At 54.7% G+C, this 16,336-nt stretch overlaps 2 protein-coding genes across 2 annotated transcripts; both read right to left on the bottom strand.

The window, feature by feature from the left end:
• Positions 1–797: 797 nt before the first annotated feature.
• On the bottom strand, positions 798–3,139 carry LOC34621775 (micronemal protein 4). The gene is made up of 5 exons (XM_026334188.1): positions 2,902–3,139; positions 2,395–2,697; positions 1,722–2,252; positions 1,161–1,391; positions 798–1,045 (listed from the first exon to the last, which is right to left on the bottom strand). Exons 1-5 carry the CDS (start codon positions 3,137–3,139, stop codon positions 798–800), a joined length of 1,551 nt encoding a protein of 516 aa, XP_026189973.1.
• Positions 3,140–5,615: 2,476 nt separating this feature from the next.
• Positions 5,616–12,782, bottom strand: LOC34621776 (probable alpha,alpha-trehalose-phosphate synthase [UDP-forming] 2; the record flags this gene model as incomplete). The annotated part of the gene is made up of 9 exons (XM_026334187.1): positions 5,616–5,705; positions 6,110–6,259; positions 6,741–6,980; positions 7,573–7,647; positions 7,951–8,213; positions 9,200–9,395; positions 10,395–10,540; positions 11,366–11,655; positions 12,727–12,782. Coding segments are annotated over 9 exons (1,506 nt in total), but the record flags the coding sequence as incomplete, so codon positions are not given.
• Between the last annotated feature and the right edge of the window lie 3,554 nt (positions 12,783–16,336).

Raw genomic sequence — 16,336 nt, 5'->3', positions numbered from 1 at the left:
CTAGCCCCCTCTCTGCGCATTGGCGCGGCGAAAGGCCTCGCAAAAGGGGTGTACCGACGGAATTTCCTTGTGCGACCTTGAAAGACTTTCCAATTAAACCTGAGAATCACCCCCTTAGAGACGTGTGTGTGTGTGTTGCAGGCTTCAGAGGGCGTACCATCTCTGCATTCTTGTATCGAACGCCAAGAGTCAGGCACTTATACTCGTTTGTCGTCTTCGTGGTGTCGCAGTCCGATCCAGACAGCGCGCCATCCAGAGGAACCTTCTGCTGTGCATCCGTCGAGGCCAGGAGGATGCAAGTCATTGTTGTCGGTAAGAAGGTCCAGTGGCTGCAGTCGGTGCTCTGTTTGCAGCGACTTTCGCAGTCTTTAAAGCCAGTCACGTTCTTTACCTGCGTGCTCGTGGGACTAAGGTACGCCGTATTCGGTTCCAGACACCCTAAAGACATACCCAGGAGACGCGCAAACTGCGTGAGCCATGGATTTTCGTGCAGCAGCAGCAGCAGCAACAACACCCCCTTCCCTCCCCCCCTCCCAAACCATGTGAGCACGTAAGCAGCCAAGCAAGAGGGCAGCACCAAGAGTGAGCCTTATCCAGCAAACCTAACTCCTCGCGCTAACAGGAAGCCTCGGCCGCTAGAGCCAGGGGCTACTTATGGAGCTTTCGATCCATTCGCCAGCTCCGCTCACTGTGGAGGCACACCCAAGTTCTCTGTGTTACCCTCTCTAACCCCCCTTTACGCCCCTATTCGCTACCGCTTCCACGCGACTCAGAGCGTTCCCGCCCTCTGCATGTGGCTAACCATATTGCATGAAGCATTCTCTTGGCCCGGAGAACCTCCCAATGCTAGAAAGCCCATTGGTCTTCCCCAGGAGCGCGTCTTCAGTCTTGAGGTAGCAGTTCTTCGTCGCTTTTACCCAGGTCCAGAACTCGCAGCCTTCGGTGTGGCGGCATATGGTGCGGCAAGCCACAGCGCTTAAGACGCTGCCGTCTTCGATCGCCTCCAGGTCGTAGCCCACATAGTCCGCCTGCTCTATGCAGACGTCTGGCACGAACATGCACGCGCGAACAAGCAGCCTCAGGCTGATTTAGCCGCAGAGAAGAGAGCACTAGCGACTCGGAGAGGCGTCGCACTGCCTCTCTTCCCCCAGCCGCCTTACCGTCATTAGGGCAGTACTTGGGGCCTGCGAGGATGCCAACGGTTGAAGCGTCGGTGACGTATCCGTAGGGAGCCTCATCTCGCAGCACGCAGAGCTTGCTGTACAAATCCCAAGTCCAGTAGTGGCAGGTGCTGTCCATCTGGCAGTTGTGCTGGCAAGCCTCGTAGGTTGCAGAATTTCGCAGCTGGCGCTTGGCAGTGCCCAAGAACGTCGTGTCCAGCATCTGGCAGCCTGTACACGAGCGCGCGCAAAGAATCTGCCGTCAAATCTCTATTGTTGCCGGCGCGCGTCACCCCATTAGCGGCAAGGCACCTCTGTTGAGAGAGGGTAACGGAGGGGAAAGGTCACCTAGAACCCCTTCCCCTTCCCTCCAATCCCCGCCTCGCTCGAATCCCCTATCGCCCCCCCGCCCCCCCCCTCCCTCGCCACTCTGACTCCCCCTTCATGGCCAGCACGCGCCACACTGCGACAACAGCCAGAGGACGCTTCATGCGAATCGCGCATAAGCTTGGCGCTTCCAAAAAAATACGCGGCGGGAACTTGCGAGGCCTCCCTCCATACCAGGGTTCAGAGGAATGCAGTCCTTCGCGCCGGACACCTTGCCGAGAGTATGCCTGCCGGTAGATCTGAATTCTGTGGCGAATTCGTCCTTCTGGTAGCATATGTGTCGGTTTCTGTCCCACGTCCAGTGGAAGCAGGCGGTGTTGGCGGCGCACAGCTGCTGGCAGAAGGCGGCACTGCGAACGTTCTTTCGAACGTCGATGTCACGGCCTCTGTACTCTGTGCTGCCCTCCGCGCAGTTTCCGCTCGGGAGATCGTACGCGTCACCAGGAGCCTCGTCGGCTGTGCTGACTTGCGAGCAGTCTCTTGGCCCTGAGATGACGTTTGCGTCTACTGCACGTCCCATGGGGGCGGCTGCCGTCTTTAAGTAGCAGTCCTTGCTAGAAATCTTGTAGCTGAAGAATGCGCATTTGGGTTCAGCCACGCAGAGGGCTTGGCAGGCGGCAGCCGAGGCCACTTCCTGGCCCTCGATGCGCGTTAAATCGTAGCCCAGGTAGTCTACCCCCTCGCTGAAGCCTGCTGACAGACAGAGGCAAGAGGGAGTGCATCAGCGATTGCGCGAGCGCCATGTTGCGTGTGTGTGTGTGTGCGTGTGTGTGTGTTGCATGTTGGGGAGGGAGGGAGGCTATGCGTTTGCAACAACTAGGCAGCACGCTCCGGCTAGCGAGGCCACCCTTGGGCGAGCAAGGCCCTGCGGAGCCGCTGCGACTCCTCTCAGAGTTCAGGCAAATAGGCGGCGTACATCCATCTTCGTCGTGGCAACTTCTGGGGCCTGAGATGACTTTTTCTGCGTTTGTGCGATTCACGAAGGCTCCCGCCGACTTCAGATAGCACGTATTTGTTTCCGAGTTCCACGACCAGTAGCGGCAATCTCCAGAGAGGCCGCAGCTCTCCATGCAGAGCGAAGGGCTGCCCACGCCGCTTAGGGTGAGGATATCATAGCCGTGGTAATCGACGCCCTGCTCAAAGCAGGTGGCTGCAAAGCAACAAGGCGTGACACGGCAGAGCCATGAGCGGGAGGAGGCAGACTGGGAGAAAGCGAAAGCAGGGCAGAATTATTGAGCCTAGAAGACGAGAACCAGGAAACTTCGTTACGAGACCGCGAGCACAGCGGTGGCACTGCCCGCCAAACGGGGGTAAAGGAGGCAGGAGGTACTACTCAGGCGGAAAAATCCCTTACTTTCCTGGCTGCTGAAGGCACACACAAACCACACGCATCTATATTCACGTACAACACACGGAGGGTCGAGAGAAGGTACGAGGAGGGCGCACATCAAATGCCGCATAACCGATGTACGACTACGATCAGGAGTCTCTAGGAATTTCAAGCGTGTTTCTCGCGCTTGCCTGATGACAGAAGCAGGGCCGGAGTACAGCCCAACGAGAGAAACCGCAACTGCGGCTTTGAGGAGCGACATTTCGTTCAGTGTGTGGATAGGCTGAAAAATGGAAGGCGTTTGCTCTGCGATGAACGCGGTGTTCCTCCCGAAGCCTCAGTCCCGGGCGTCCACTGAGCTGGTGCGTTTTTCCTTCAGACCTCAAAAGTACATTCCAAAACAATTGAGAGAAAGCAGAATAATAAAAACAGGGTAACTTCTGCGGCCGAGACGGAGAGGAAGACGGAAAGGCCCCTAACCGCCGACGGGGGGGAGAGGGAGACATTGCAAGGGCAGGAGGGTAAGAGAAAGCAGGACGCAGCACTGTCTCTCTATTCTTCGTGAACGATTTGTTTGCGGCTTCCGGTGAAATAACACTTATTTCGCTGGAAAACATTTGTTTATTGCAATTCGCCGCCGCTGGGAGTGAAGGAAAGCCCACACGGCACGCTCACTGCACGTGTGCTCGTGCGCTGTCTCCTCACTTGCCCTCTTCGGTCTGCCTTCCCAAAGCCAACTAGGTTCCTAGCGCTAGCGTTTTTGCCAAAAATAAGCTTTTTTAGGGGCTCCGTAATAGGACGTGCGGCAGTGCGCAGAGGGTGTTCGCTCCTGCCCCGTCCAGCGGCTCTCCTTCACGGAGAAGCGGGATCTACTGACACTCCTTGACACTTACGGTTCGCGAGAGCTTGGCATTTGAGAACCAAGTCTTTTGACTTTGGAAGACACGAAGAAGCAAGCAGCAGACACGGATGCATGTTGTGGATGGTGCTACGGAGCGTAGCTTGTTAGGTTAAAATAGATGGAAAACATAGATCTGATGCAAACAGCTCTCATCGCTCGCCTAGCCCATTGTGTCTCATGTGCAGCCCATTGCATTTTTCTTGGGGATTTTCTGCTGGCCCTGGCGCTGGCTTCTCCTCCGCCCTTACCCCCCCTCCGCCTTGGGTCTAGTCTTCGCGCCTGCCACCCCCTGGCTAGCTGTCGACACGCACCAAGGAACCACACATGAGCGTCTAGAAAGGCAGCTGTGCGTGTGCGTGCCACGTTTACGCAAAGGGCGGATCTAGCTGTAGGCCTAAATAACGGAAGGGCTTATTCGGCAGGGCTCTCTGAGCGGCGCTGCACAGGGAGTTCAGAAAAAGGGCTACTCACACACAAACACACACACAAACACACACACACACACATACACATACACATACACACACGTACACCGGATACGACAGATTAAGTGGGAGTACGGCCTGTAGTTTCTCTATGCGGTGCTGCAACGCTCTTTCTTGCACCGACTGTGTTGCTGTTGTTGGTGCCGCTGGTCCTCCTGCCATTCGGAAGTGCAGGTAGCAGATATATTGCATGTACGCGATGAAATTTACGGGAGTTATGGATTGAGCAAACTTGCGGTAGTTCCAAAAATTTGGGGCTTTATTGCTAACCCCGATGATGAAGGCTTTAGTGTAAAAGCTCTCTCTTGAGCCAGCCCTTCGGCTAAAGTTTGGCATTCCGTATGTGCCCCTTGCTACTGTGCTCCTTAGCGCGATGCAGCAGACGCAGACAGGCACACTGACTTCGGGGGGAGCCCGAGGCAGCGGCCGAAGCCTCAGTTTTGGCATGCACCGGATTTGCTCAGCAACAGAAACAGCGGGAGTTGTGGCGCAAAGCACAGCGCGTGACACGCGGCAGACAGCGGCACAGCCACCCGTGCGTGCAGGAAAGGCTAGTGGAGCTACCACTCAACGGCTCGAGAAAAGAAATGCACGTTCAAGAAGGGGCAAGACATGTGCCTGCGACGCATGCAAACATATAAACAGACAGACTGACGGAGACAGAGGAAGAACATGCATAGCAGGGGCTGCGGGGAAGACACCCCAAGTCCAGTATTTTCTTTCTTGCATGAAGCGACAGACGTATTACGCCTACACATGCCGACGAACATTTGTCAGGCACCGTGAACGCTCAGGCCGCAGAGGTTTCCTACGTGTCCAAAAATACATCGTCACTCCAAAGACATTCCGTTGCCTTTATGCAATCAGAAACAGCGGGAAACCCCTTCCACGAGGCTTGACCGCCGTCGGATGGGGTGTGTGTTTCATGGCACGTCTCCGTGTGTCAACCCGCCGAGCGAGACGTGCACAGAAAAGTGAGTGTTTAATCCTCTCTCTGTCTACCCGAGAGCAGCAGCTCGCATGCTTGTTTCCGTGGTCTGCTACTGTTGCGCGTGGTGCTGGCTGCTCTGTCTCTCTCTCTTCTGGAGGCCACTTAGTTTTTCAGAGTTACAGTGTGCAGCAAAATCTCCGAAGAACAGAGAGGAGGCGAGACTTGGAATTGAGTGCGAAAAACCTGCAACACGCTCGGCGCGTAAGAGCCGGCCACTGCCTTGCTACAAGGGCTAACCTAAAGGCTAGTGCATTTTGCTCGACTTCGAGGGCCGATGCCTATATGTACATACACGTGGATGCTGCTCGCGCTGCATGCAAGCGCAAGCTCGTAGAGGGGCATCTGTGTCTCTGAGACTGGGCTAGGCAGAAGCAGTTTCCCCGGAAATCTGGCCTTCGCGAGAAGGGGTCCTCAAGACAGTTCCCAGCTCTGTCAGTAGCTGGCGTGCCCACTGCAGAAAAACAGCAAACCAAGAAATTGAGGCATTTCATGGCCTCAACTGAAATAGCGTCGATGAACGCCATGAACAAAAAGCCTTCTGGAGGGAATGCAGTGCGTTCTCGATGCAGTCTTTCTGTGCGTCCCTAAGAAATTTGAGTGTCTAGTTGAGACCTAGCAAGCGTTTGGGTGCTTGTATGCCTGTGCGCCTTTTAAGTCGTATCGCCTCAATATCCTACTAAGGCCGCTCATCGTCTGCCTCAGCCTGCACAGGCTGAGGCAGAGGAGGACGGCTCCTATGGGGAGGCCTGGTGATTGGGGGTAGAGGGAGGGGAAGAGCAGAAGGGGAAGGGGAGGGGGGGGTGTTGTTATTGGAGGCCAGAGAAGGGGGAGGGAAAGATGGGGGCTAACGAATACCATTTTATCCGAATGCTTGGTGCAGTATCGATAAGCATACGCGTGCCGCTCTGCCCGTTCTTGCTCAGACATGTTTACGGCGTCGTGTAGAGCAGCAGCGAAAGCGCGCGCATTCCAAGGATTGACCATCAAGGCTCCAGCTCCCAGTGCCTGATGCCCCAACGCATGCCACAGCGGCAGCAGCACTCACGGCTACATTATCGAGCTAGCGAAGTCTGAGTTCATTCTTCTTTGCACGCCACTCCCCCTCTGGAAGAAGCAGAAAGACGGAGGCATGGATTCCAGCGGTAGAGAGAGAGGCTGTGTGCCGTCGTCAGGAAGCAGCAAGGGTGCAGTTGGAGAAGCAACGAGCGCATGCAGGTGCAGCGGCAGCTGCTGCCTCTGGTGGCTGCCCCAAAGCCACAAGCGAAGCGCTGAGCCTTTTGGGAAATGATTCGAAAGGGAGGGGGAAGGGGGAAGGGGGAAGGTAGTAAGAGGAGGAAATGGAGCCGCATGTGTAGCCGTATAAAAAGACGCATCTAGATGACTGCACTGTGAAGGTGCCACTCGAGGAAACTGCTGCCCCTGCGTCAAGCCCTCTGAAGACTAAGGGAAATTTGACGTGTGTCTCCCGTCCTCGAGCTATAGTTACCTGCGCCGATCCAGAGAACTCAGACAGCACCAAGACTCCCTTGTTGCTGAACTTTTGGCAGAGAATAAAGGCGTAGGCAGCCCAAGAGAAAGATTCTCTCACAGACGTCGCCAGGCAGACATCTGCACAGGCAAAGAGAGGCGAGAGGCCCTCCGCCGTCCAAGGTACCGTAAGAAAATGCACGGCTTGGCTCGCCACTGCTCCAAACTCGGAGTTGATACAGCCCACGAAGTGATACACCTGAGAGCCATAAGGAGAGCAACACGAAAAAAAATCTGCAGCAGCAGTTGTGCAGTCGAAATGCTTCTCTGCGTACTGCACGATGTGGCCTTAGCGCCTCAGGGTAACCTCCCTCTACTGTGTGCGGCAAGGGAGGCAGGCGAAGGCTGCAAAAGAGGAGAATAATATACGGGAGACAGTGGGGGAGGGAGAGAATGAGGAAAGAGGGGTCGGCAACCGAGGTTACTGCAGTGTATGCGCGGCGATCGCGCAGGAAGAAGCACAGGCGAAGGCCTTTTACTAACAGGATTCATACAGGCAAGGCCATCAGATAAATGTGTAGAGAGAGAGAAAGAAATAAAGAAGGAAAGAAAGAAAGATAGACACACAGACAGCAAACAGACAAACAGACAGACAGATAGTCACACAGACAGAGAGAGCACAACATGGCAGGCATCAGAGGATCAAATATCTATGCATGCATGCATACCATTATTCATATGTGCAGAGATATGCATGCAAACGAGGTGCGCATGCGTGGAAAAGGAGCCACTAAACGGGGTGGTGTTTTAGAGGGGAGGAAGCTCTAGAAGATGGCGAAGTTGTGTCTTGCCTGAGAGAGCAGCTCGTGGCATTCTGTTTCACTGAGCAACTGACGAGGATCTTGGTCAAGAAACGTGTCGGGGGCCTGTGCAAATGCCGTCAGAAGCATCATCAGAGCACTGCGCCTCCTTGTGTATCTGCCGTTCGCTTTCGGGAGTCGACACGGTGGGGGCAGTTCGAAGGGTGTCAAAAAGCTATTTTGTAGGCCTCCCTCAACGGCGCTAGCTGGCTCCTGCCCCTAGGTGTGCGTGTCTACAATAGTGCGTTTCCTTGCACGCAGCATGATGCGTGTCTGCAATAGTGCGTTTCCCTGCATGCAACATGATGCGTGTCTGCAATAGTGCGTTTCCCTGCATGCAACGTGGCCCCTTGAGCGTTTCTGTCTGACCGTGCTATCCGTGATTGCAGCCTGGACAAACACTACGCGGTTAATGTACTCGGGATGCTCCTGAAGGAAGTGCCGAAAGGCAACCATCTTATGGGGAATGCCGCTGTTGGCGCTAATTGAGTCAACTGAGACAAATACAGTGCGACCCCCCAACTTCTCCCGCAACTCTTCCCAATCCGCAGCGCCCCCAGACTTCTGCAGCCGCATTTGCTGCAGCCAAGGGGCTGGATCGAGGCCTCGAGGAACAATAGCTATCCGTACACCTAAAACGAGACACCAGAGAATCCATAACTATGTACATATATATATGTATATAGGTATGTTGTGTTCATAGAGATATAGGCACATACATATATATGTGTATATATGTGGATATATAGATATATATGTGTACATATAGGCACAGATACACACGCAGACGTATGTACACATTTACATGTACACATAAACGTATATTCACACACATACATGTATACACATACACATATACACATACGTATATATATGCAAACATCTACACACATACACACACACAAAGACACCACTGAGACTGAAGAGGAGACTGTGGAGACCACTAAAACAACAACAACGCGCTGCCTTTATGAAAAGGAAATGCGCAGCAAGAGATCGATGTTTTTGAGTGTCCCTCAGTAAATTATTGTTCTATCTGTTTGTGTGTCTCACTGTGTATATATGTATGTGCTTGTGTGTAAATAGATATCTATATGTACATGTACATGGATGAGCAGATGTACATGAGTGTGCATGCAGAAGACACGCACAACCCATGCAATCGAGAGGAGCATTCCTGAGGAGAAGAGGGAGCATGAGGCATGGCCTGAAGGCGATTTATCCAGAAGAATTCGATTCACTGCCCTGTGCGCTGTGTCTATCTCGAGGCGAGCTAGCTAGCCGTAATTACACAGTTACCCCTCGAGAACACGAGACTCCTAGAGAATTTTTAACCGCACGCCTCCACCGACGGCGTTCACGAGGACTCTTACCACCCCCCATTAAACACGCGAACAAGCAGTCCCGCATAAAGTTCAGCCTGTACATGTGCTAGAAACGTGCGCATTGTTGAAACGGAAGGTTGCACAGGAGGAAGAAGGGGGCAAAAGAAAGTAAAAGAGCGGCAGCACAAGAAGGCCTATTTAGCGCCTAATGATTGCGTGCCTAATAAGCTGCTACAGGGGCATGCCACATCTGCCACTCGCGCGTTCTCCCTTCCCCTAGCAACTCCACATACCTGCAAGCCCTCCAGATCCCTTCAGCATTCTGCAGGTGTTGGCGAACTGCCGATGAAACGCATACGCCTGAAAGGTAATAAGATCTGCCCCAAGCAAGCCGCTCAACAAAGCCTCTCGCTGCGGCAAAATCCTAAACATTTCGCTGCTCGGAAATACTGTTGCCCAGTGGACAACAATGGTGGCTTTGGGGATCGCCTACAAGACAGTCATAGAGATATATGCATGCATGTATATATATAAATATACATAAATATACATAAATATACATACATGTACATATATACAGCAAAGAGGCGCACTGGACAAAGCGGCATGTGCTCTGGGTATTCCATAGGCCGCGCTGTCATACCTTCTCTGCTTCCTAGAATCTCGCAAAAAGAGAAAGAGAAGAGGGTGAAGAGAAAGGGGAAAGAGCAACAAGAATGGAGAGGGAGAGAGATAGAGAGGGAGAGAGATAGAGAGGGAGAGAGATAGAGGGGGAGAGAGATAGAGAGGGAGAGAGATAGAGAGGAAGGGAGATAGAGAGGGAGAGAAAAGAATCAAGAAAGAGATACAGAGAAAGGGAGAAAAAGAAAGAAAGAGAGGCACCGCCTTACAGGTCAAGGCTTGCATACACACCTCCTCACCTCACATACACCCCAAAATACAAACCCCAGCCTCCCCCAATATGCAATGCGAAGAAAACATAGCAAAAGCAATACGAAAAGACATATTTGCCGCAAAACGTTCTCAAGTGCTGTGTGGTGTTTTTTTCGTCCCTGATTGTAGCTGCAGCAACTCTCTCTCTGTGAATGTATGTATGTATGTATGTCAGTTTGTCAGTCTGTCTGTCTGTTTGTCTGCCTCTCGCGCTATAAATCTCCTATCTGTCCGTTGAGTGCGGCAGTAGAGGCCTATTACATCGAGAGGACTGCCTGCAACCGACGGGAGTGGTGAAGACGCGAAGATTCAAAGGTCTTGCTCTCTGCAACGTGAACTGTGTGTCTACGCGTGCCTACGTGCCTACGTGTCTGCATGCATGCGTAATGGATGCCTACGTGTCTGCATGCATGCGTAATGCATGCCTGCATGCGTAATGCGTGCCTGCACGCGTGCCTGCATGCTTATTGCACGCTTATTGCATGCGTGCCTGCATGCTTATTGCACGCTTATTGCATGCGTGCCTGCATGCGTACTGCATGCTTGCTTTTTTACCTGCCTCAGCATGAGAGGAAGCAGCATGAAGTGATAGTCGTACACGAGGATAACGTCTCCCTCAGAGTAAACCTGCTCCACTGCCTTGGCAAACTCTTCATTCATACGCACATACCCCTGCCAGTCCAGGTGAGAAAAGCCCGTCCCTGGAAAGCGAGGAAGACAAGACAGCGCATGCAATTGTTTGCACGAACGGCATCTTAGCGGCATTTAACAGACGAAGCAGAAAAATGCCGTCGAGCAAACAATTAGCCCCTCCAAAAAATCCTGCAGATGGCGGCTGTAGTGTTCGCGATGGTCGTGTCAAAGACTCTTAGAGCTACCCGAAAGCGCCTTGCCTCTTTATTTTGTGTTTCGCCAGCTCTTTACTTCAACTCCCCCCGTCCTTGCTAAGGCTTTCCGAGGTGCCCCCTGGTGTGCTACACTCCGTAACTAAGCAACTACAAAATTAACACTTGCCCTCCCTTTCCCCCTTTCCTCCTCTCTATCCTTGCCTCCCTTTCCTCCTCTCTATCCTTGTCTCCCTTTCTTCCTCTCTCTCCCTCTCTCTCCCTTTCTTCCTTTCTCCCGCTATCCTTGTCTCCCTCTCTCTTCCCCTCTATCCTTGTCTCCCTCTCTCCCTGTCTTCCTCTATCCTTCTCTCCCTTTCTCCCTCCCTCTCTATCCCTCTCTCCCTCTCTCCCTCCCTCTCTCTCCCTCTCTATCCCTCTGTCTCCCTCTCTCTCTCCCTCTCTATCCTTGTCTCCCTTTCTCCCTCTGTCTCCCTCTCTATCCCTCTCTCTCCTTGTCTTCCTCTATCCCTCTGTCTCCCTCTCTCTCCTTGTCTCCCTCTCTCTCGCAAAGCTGCCGAGAGACACACCCCTCAACACACGTCCCCCCCCGCTCCCCCCCTGCATCTCCGTTCTTTCCCTCCCGCATACGCATATCCTCTGTCTGTCTGTCTGAGCGATTTCGCAGCGGCATCCTCTTACCGACTGGAGGAGTCCGACAGTGGAAAAGCGTATTGAGGATTTGCTCCGAGTAGCATTCTCTTCGCGCATCCTTGCTCAGCGTGATGGGGTAGACATTCGGATGCTGTCTTTTGACAGTGTCAAGCACACGTTGCTGCATCAGATGCTGCTCGCTTCCAGTCAATCCCATATCCTCCGCAACAAGGCCTATGTCTGAAATCGTCACGCATGGAACGTAAGGCTTCAAAGTAGTCGCAATATCCCACGCAATATCTGCTCCGCTCAACACGACAAGCCCGTCAGCCGGGGTGCTCTGTTTGTCGCAGTCGCCTCTAGAATCCTCTGAGGAGGGGTCACCCCCTATGCCCCCCCCCGTTCCTCCCCTTCCAGAGCTCCCTGATCCGTCGAGTAGTAGCGGCTGCTGCTCGCTGCTGCTCGAAAACGCATGCGTCGACCCCCCTCCCCCCCTCCCCGAGGCATTCTCTGACATGGCCATCTTTTTGTTCTCAGAGAGGACGCGCGAGGGAGCAGCAGCCGCATCCGCTGAAGCAGCACATTCATCGTCATCACCGGCCTCTTTTTGCTCTTGTTTGTGCTTCTGTTGCTGCTCTTGTTTGTGCTTCTGTTGCTGCTCTTGTTTGTGCTTCTGTTGCTGCTCTTGGTGCTGCTCTGTCGGCACGTCAGGGGAGGGGAGGCTCGAAGATGATGCTTTTTGTTCTGCGGAAAGATGCAGCAAGGCAGTCTCGGAGTGGCTCGTGACGGGAAGCCCCCCTGTGGGGGGGGGGGCGCATCCGACAGGAGCCTCAAGGAGACTGCGTATGGCTTTCCCTCTTTGAGGCACGAGTTGCATTTCGCTGCGAACGCGTCGGAGGAGTTCTCTGGCAAGAGCTAAGGAGCGAAGACGGAAGGCATCTCGCCTGCAGCTGTCTGGATCGCCTTCTGTGTCTCCTGCTGCGCCCCATCCGCAGCTAGCAGTCGTTCCTGAAGATCCTTGCGAGGCGAATCTCCCGAGATCGTCGAGGGAGTGGCTGCTGCCTAGAAAGCCTTCTTCCCCGTTGCATCGCCGCTGCTTCTGCGGACCAAGAGAAGAAAGGCTGCGAAGCGGCTCTGGCAGAAACACTTCAGACTCTCCAAGAGCATCCAAGGAAGCGGACGAAGGCTGTGTCTCTCCTGTCGACACCATCTCGCCACTCTTCCCCCGCTCCTCCTCGCCCTTCCCCCCAGAGAGGAAAATGCTCCTGTTGCTCCTGTTGCTCTTGCTGCTCTTGCTCAGGCTGCTGTTGCTGCTCCTGCTGCTGCTGCTGCTGCTCTTGCTCTTGCTCTTGCTCTTGCCGCCTCCTCCTTCCTCCCTACTTTCTCCAGTCAGTGGGGAGGAGGATGACGAGGACGAGGAAGAGGAGCAGGATGACGATGACGAGGAAGAGGAGCAGGATGACGATGACGAGGAAGAGGAGCAGGATGAACCTTCTTGCTGCCCAAGGAGCAGACATTCGATTCTCGCGAGGCAGTTTCGAGTGGTGCGAATGTCAAAGGGCAGCCGTCTCACGACAATGATGAATTTTCCCTTCGAGCGATTCGTCCACGTCTCCCCCACAAAGGAGGTCAAATTCAGCTTCCTGGGAGTTTCTGCGTACGGCGTCTCTTGCTGCCACAGGGGCAGTCGTGTCAAGGGAGCTATTCCTGCCCCCCCCGCTTTTCTCTTCTCTTCCTCGACACACCCCATACTCTCCGAGAGAAACACGCGCTGCCGCTTGCTCATGCCTCCCTTCGAAGACATGCACTGATCCACGTGATGCAACAACGGCAGCCTGTGACGCATTCCCCATACCCCTCCCCCTCCCCCCCCGCTGCTGCTGCTCCCAGCGAAGTCTGCCGAGGAACGCCTCTCCTTCGCCGTCTTCTCGGATGCCTCGCTGCCTTCTTGAAAGCCTCGCATCATGCTGCGCTGCGTGAATGTCACTGGAGCACAACGGCTTGCCTTGCTGGTGTTATGAGAAGAAGAAGAAGACACTGCAGCGGCCAGAGGCGTACAGACTCCTCCAGAAGACGCCGCTGCTGCATGCACAACAGAAAAGCCTTCTTCCTGCGCACGCGAGGCTGTCGCAGCAACAGGCTCTGCGCAGCTACCATGGACTAAAGGCGAGCACTGCCCCCTTTGATGCTGCTCCTGTTGAAGCTGCTGATGCTGCTCCTTTTGCTGTTGATGCTGCTCCTGTTGAAGCTGCTGATGCTGCTCCTGTTGAAGCTGCTGATGCTGCTCCTTTTGCTGTTGATGCTGCTCCTGTTGAAGCTGCTGATGCTGCTCCTGTTGAAGCTGCTGATGCTGCTCCTGTTGCTGCTCCTTTTGCTGCTGTGCATCTTCTTGCGGCGTGCAAGTGCCTGCCTTCGAATCTGCTAGGCGCAAACCAGGAAAAATCGCCGTCTTGGAAAGAGCTGCCCGTTGCAACACTTTGAGCTGCTCTGTCACTTCAGCTGCCGCAAGCCCTGTACTCAACGGAGGCAAGTCACGCTGCTGCACATCTGCTAGCAGCTCGGGGGGCAGAGACGTTCCCAGAGGCGGCAGTACAGAAGCAGAAGAAGCCTTGAGAGCCACTGTCGCTGCAGCCTTCGACAGAGACACTGCCGTCTGAATAGACGGATGCGGCGGCTGCTCCCCATGACTGCAAAATGCAGAAACCTCCTCTGAACAGCTGCCCACAGGAACGCTCCAAGAAGGCGATGCCAAGCTTCCACACTCCTCCAAAGACACTTCAACACACCTGCCATCCCCACTCCCCGCTTCGCGTCTTGCCGCTCTTGCTCCTGCTGCTCCTCCTGTTTCTTCTCCTGCTGTCTCTGCTGCTTCTTCTCCTGCCGGTTCTGCTGCTACTGCGTCTGCCCTGAAGGGGACTGCAGACGTAGCAGAAGCAGCGGGAGAAGAAGCAGCAGCGGGAGAAGAAGCAGCAGTGGCAGCAGTAGCGGAAGAAGAAGAAGCAGCAGCGGGAGAAGAAGAAGCAGTAGCGGCTGTAGCAGCAGTAGCGGAAGAAGAAGAAACGCAAGCTGGCGTAAGGGCAGACGAAACTCCGTCATACGACCATCGAATGCACTCCCGTTCTGCATCCCCCCCCAGCGCTGTCAGCTGACGCAAAGTTGAGCTGTCGTCAACTGCTGCAAGAATGCTTCTCGTGGCAACTGCAGCACCGCTCGCAGCAGCTGCTGCTGCAAACGCAGGCAAATGAGGCACAGGTGCTACGGCAGGAGGACGCCATGCTGCTGCTTCTGCTTCTGCTGCCGCTGCTGCATCTCCTGCTGCTGCTGCTGCGTCTGCTTCTGCTTCTGCTGCTGCTGCTGCTGCTGCTGCTGCTGCCACGGAAGCAGCAGCATCATCACTACCAATACCTCCTCCTCCTTCCCTTGCATCCTTGAAAGAAGCATCATTTCTGCCGCTTCGGCGTAGAATTCTGGAAACATCAGCGGCTCCTGCTCCTGCTGCTGCTCCTGCTCCTGCTCCTGCTGCTGCTCCTGCTCCTGCTCCTGCTGCTGCAGCCGCTGCTGCCTTACTCGCCGCCTTGCGCGCCGGAGAAGAACTGGAACTGACAGCGGCATGAAGCGGCGAAGATGCGTCCTTAACTGACCTAGCAGAAATCCTAAGAGCTGCCATCTCCCGATGAGCACTTCGAGGAAGCTGAGAGCTCCTCACACATCCCTGAACAGTTCCGCTGCTGGAGCAGCAACCTGCAGAAGTGCTGCTGCCGATGGCATTGTGGCTGCTGCCGCTGTCGCTCGAAGCAGGTTCTACACTTGCCCTCTTCGGCAAGCCATACGCCAAAGGCAGACCTTCTTCGACGCAGCTTTTCGCACGCGCAACTGGGGGGAGTGCCTTCTGCACACGCTGCAAGTGCTGCAAGTGCTGCTGCTTCGGATATCTCGCTTGCAGCCTAAAGCTCTGTGCTGCTGCTGGGAGCTGAGGACTGCCACTGCCATATTTTGAAGACGCTGTGGCACCCTGCTGTCTGACCTTGTTTGCCCCCGCCTCACCAGCGGCAACTGCAGGAAAGAATTTTTTTTTGCTTTGCAGCGGCTGTGGTTGCACTGCTAGAGGAGTGCTGCTCTGTAGGGAAACCGTTTGCGAGCTCAAAGAGGATGTGCGAGAGATCCCCCCCTCGTTCCGACTGCTCTCCTCGCTGCTGCCGCTCTCTACACCGCTTGGCCCCTTCTTAGCCGTCACTTTGCATGCCGCTGCATGCGCGCTGGAAGGCGGAGTGGCGGCTGCATGCGTGCTGCCTGCTGCTCCTTCTGCAGGATACACGCTTGGTCTCAGGAGTAACACAGGGCCTACTGTTCGCTCAGGAAGAAGCATTTGCTGCTGCTTTTGCGGTGGTTGTGGTTGTTGTGGTTGCAGCATATATTGCTGCTGCTGTGGTTGTGGTTGTTGTGGTTGCAGCATATGCTCCAGCTGCTGCTGCTGCTGCTGTTGTGGCTGCAGCATATGCTGCTGCTGCTGTTGTGGTTGTTGTGGCTGCAGCATATGCTCCAGCTGCTGCTGTTGTGGCTGCTGTTGTGGTTGCAGCATATGCTCCAGCTGCTGCTGTGGTTGTTGTGGTTGCAGCATATGCTGCTGCTGCTGTTGTGGCTGCTGCAGTCGCAACAAAGACTGCTGCCATTGCGGCTTCTCGAAAAGCGCCGTCAGGGGAACGCCGTGCTGCGACTGGAAAGAACCTGCCTCTTGCATCTGCTGCTGCTGCTGGTGCAGCATCTGCCGCTGCTGCCGCTGCTGCAGCTGTTGCAGCTGCTGCGGAAGGACCAGCTGCTGCTGCTGCAGCTGATGCGCTTGATGCTGCTCTAACAGGGGGTGTGTCTTCAGCAAATGCTGCTTTCCTTGCTGGCTGCCCAGCTCTCGCTGCGGGTAAGGCTGCTGGGAAGGAAGAAGCGGCACAGTGTGTCTTAGTGGCAAGGATCTGCTGCTCTGCGGCTCGATCGACGTGGCAGCTGGCGCTACAGACGCGAGCCTCA

The sequence above is a fragment of the Cyclospora cayetanensis genome, unplaced genomic scaffold (genome assembly GCF_002999335.1).
Source record: "Cyclospora cayetanensis isolate NF1_C8 unplaced genomic scaffold, CcayRef3 CcayRef3_contig_38, whole genome shotgun sequence".
Classification (NCBI taxonomy): Eukaryota; Apicomplexa; class Conoidasida; order Eucoccidiorida; family Eimeriidae; genus Cyclospora; species Cyclospora cayetanensis.
Note: the sequence above shows the minus strand (reverse complement) of the source record. Positions and strands in the feature narration are given on the sequence as shown.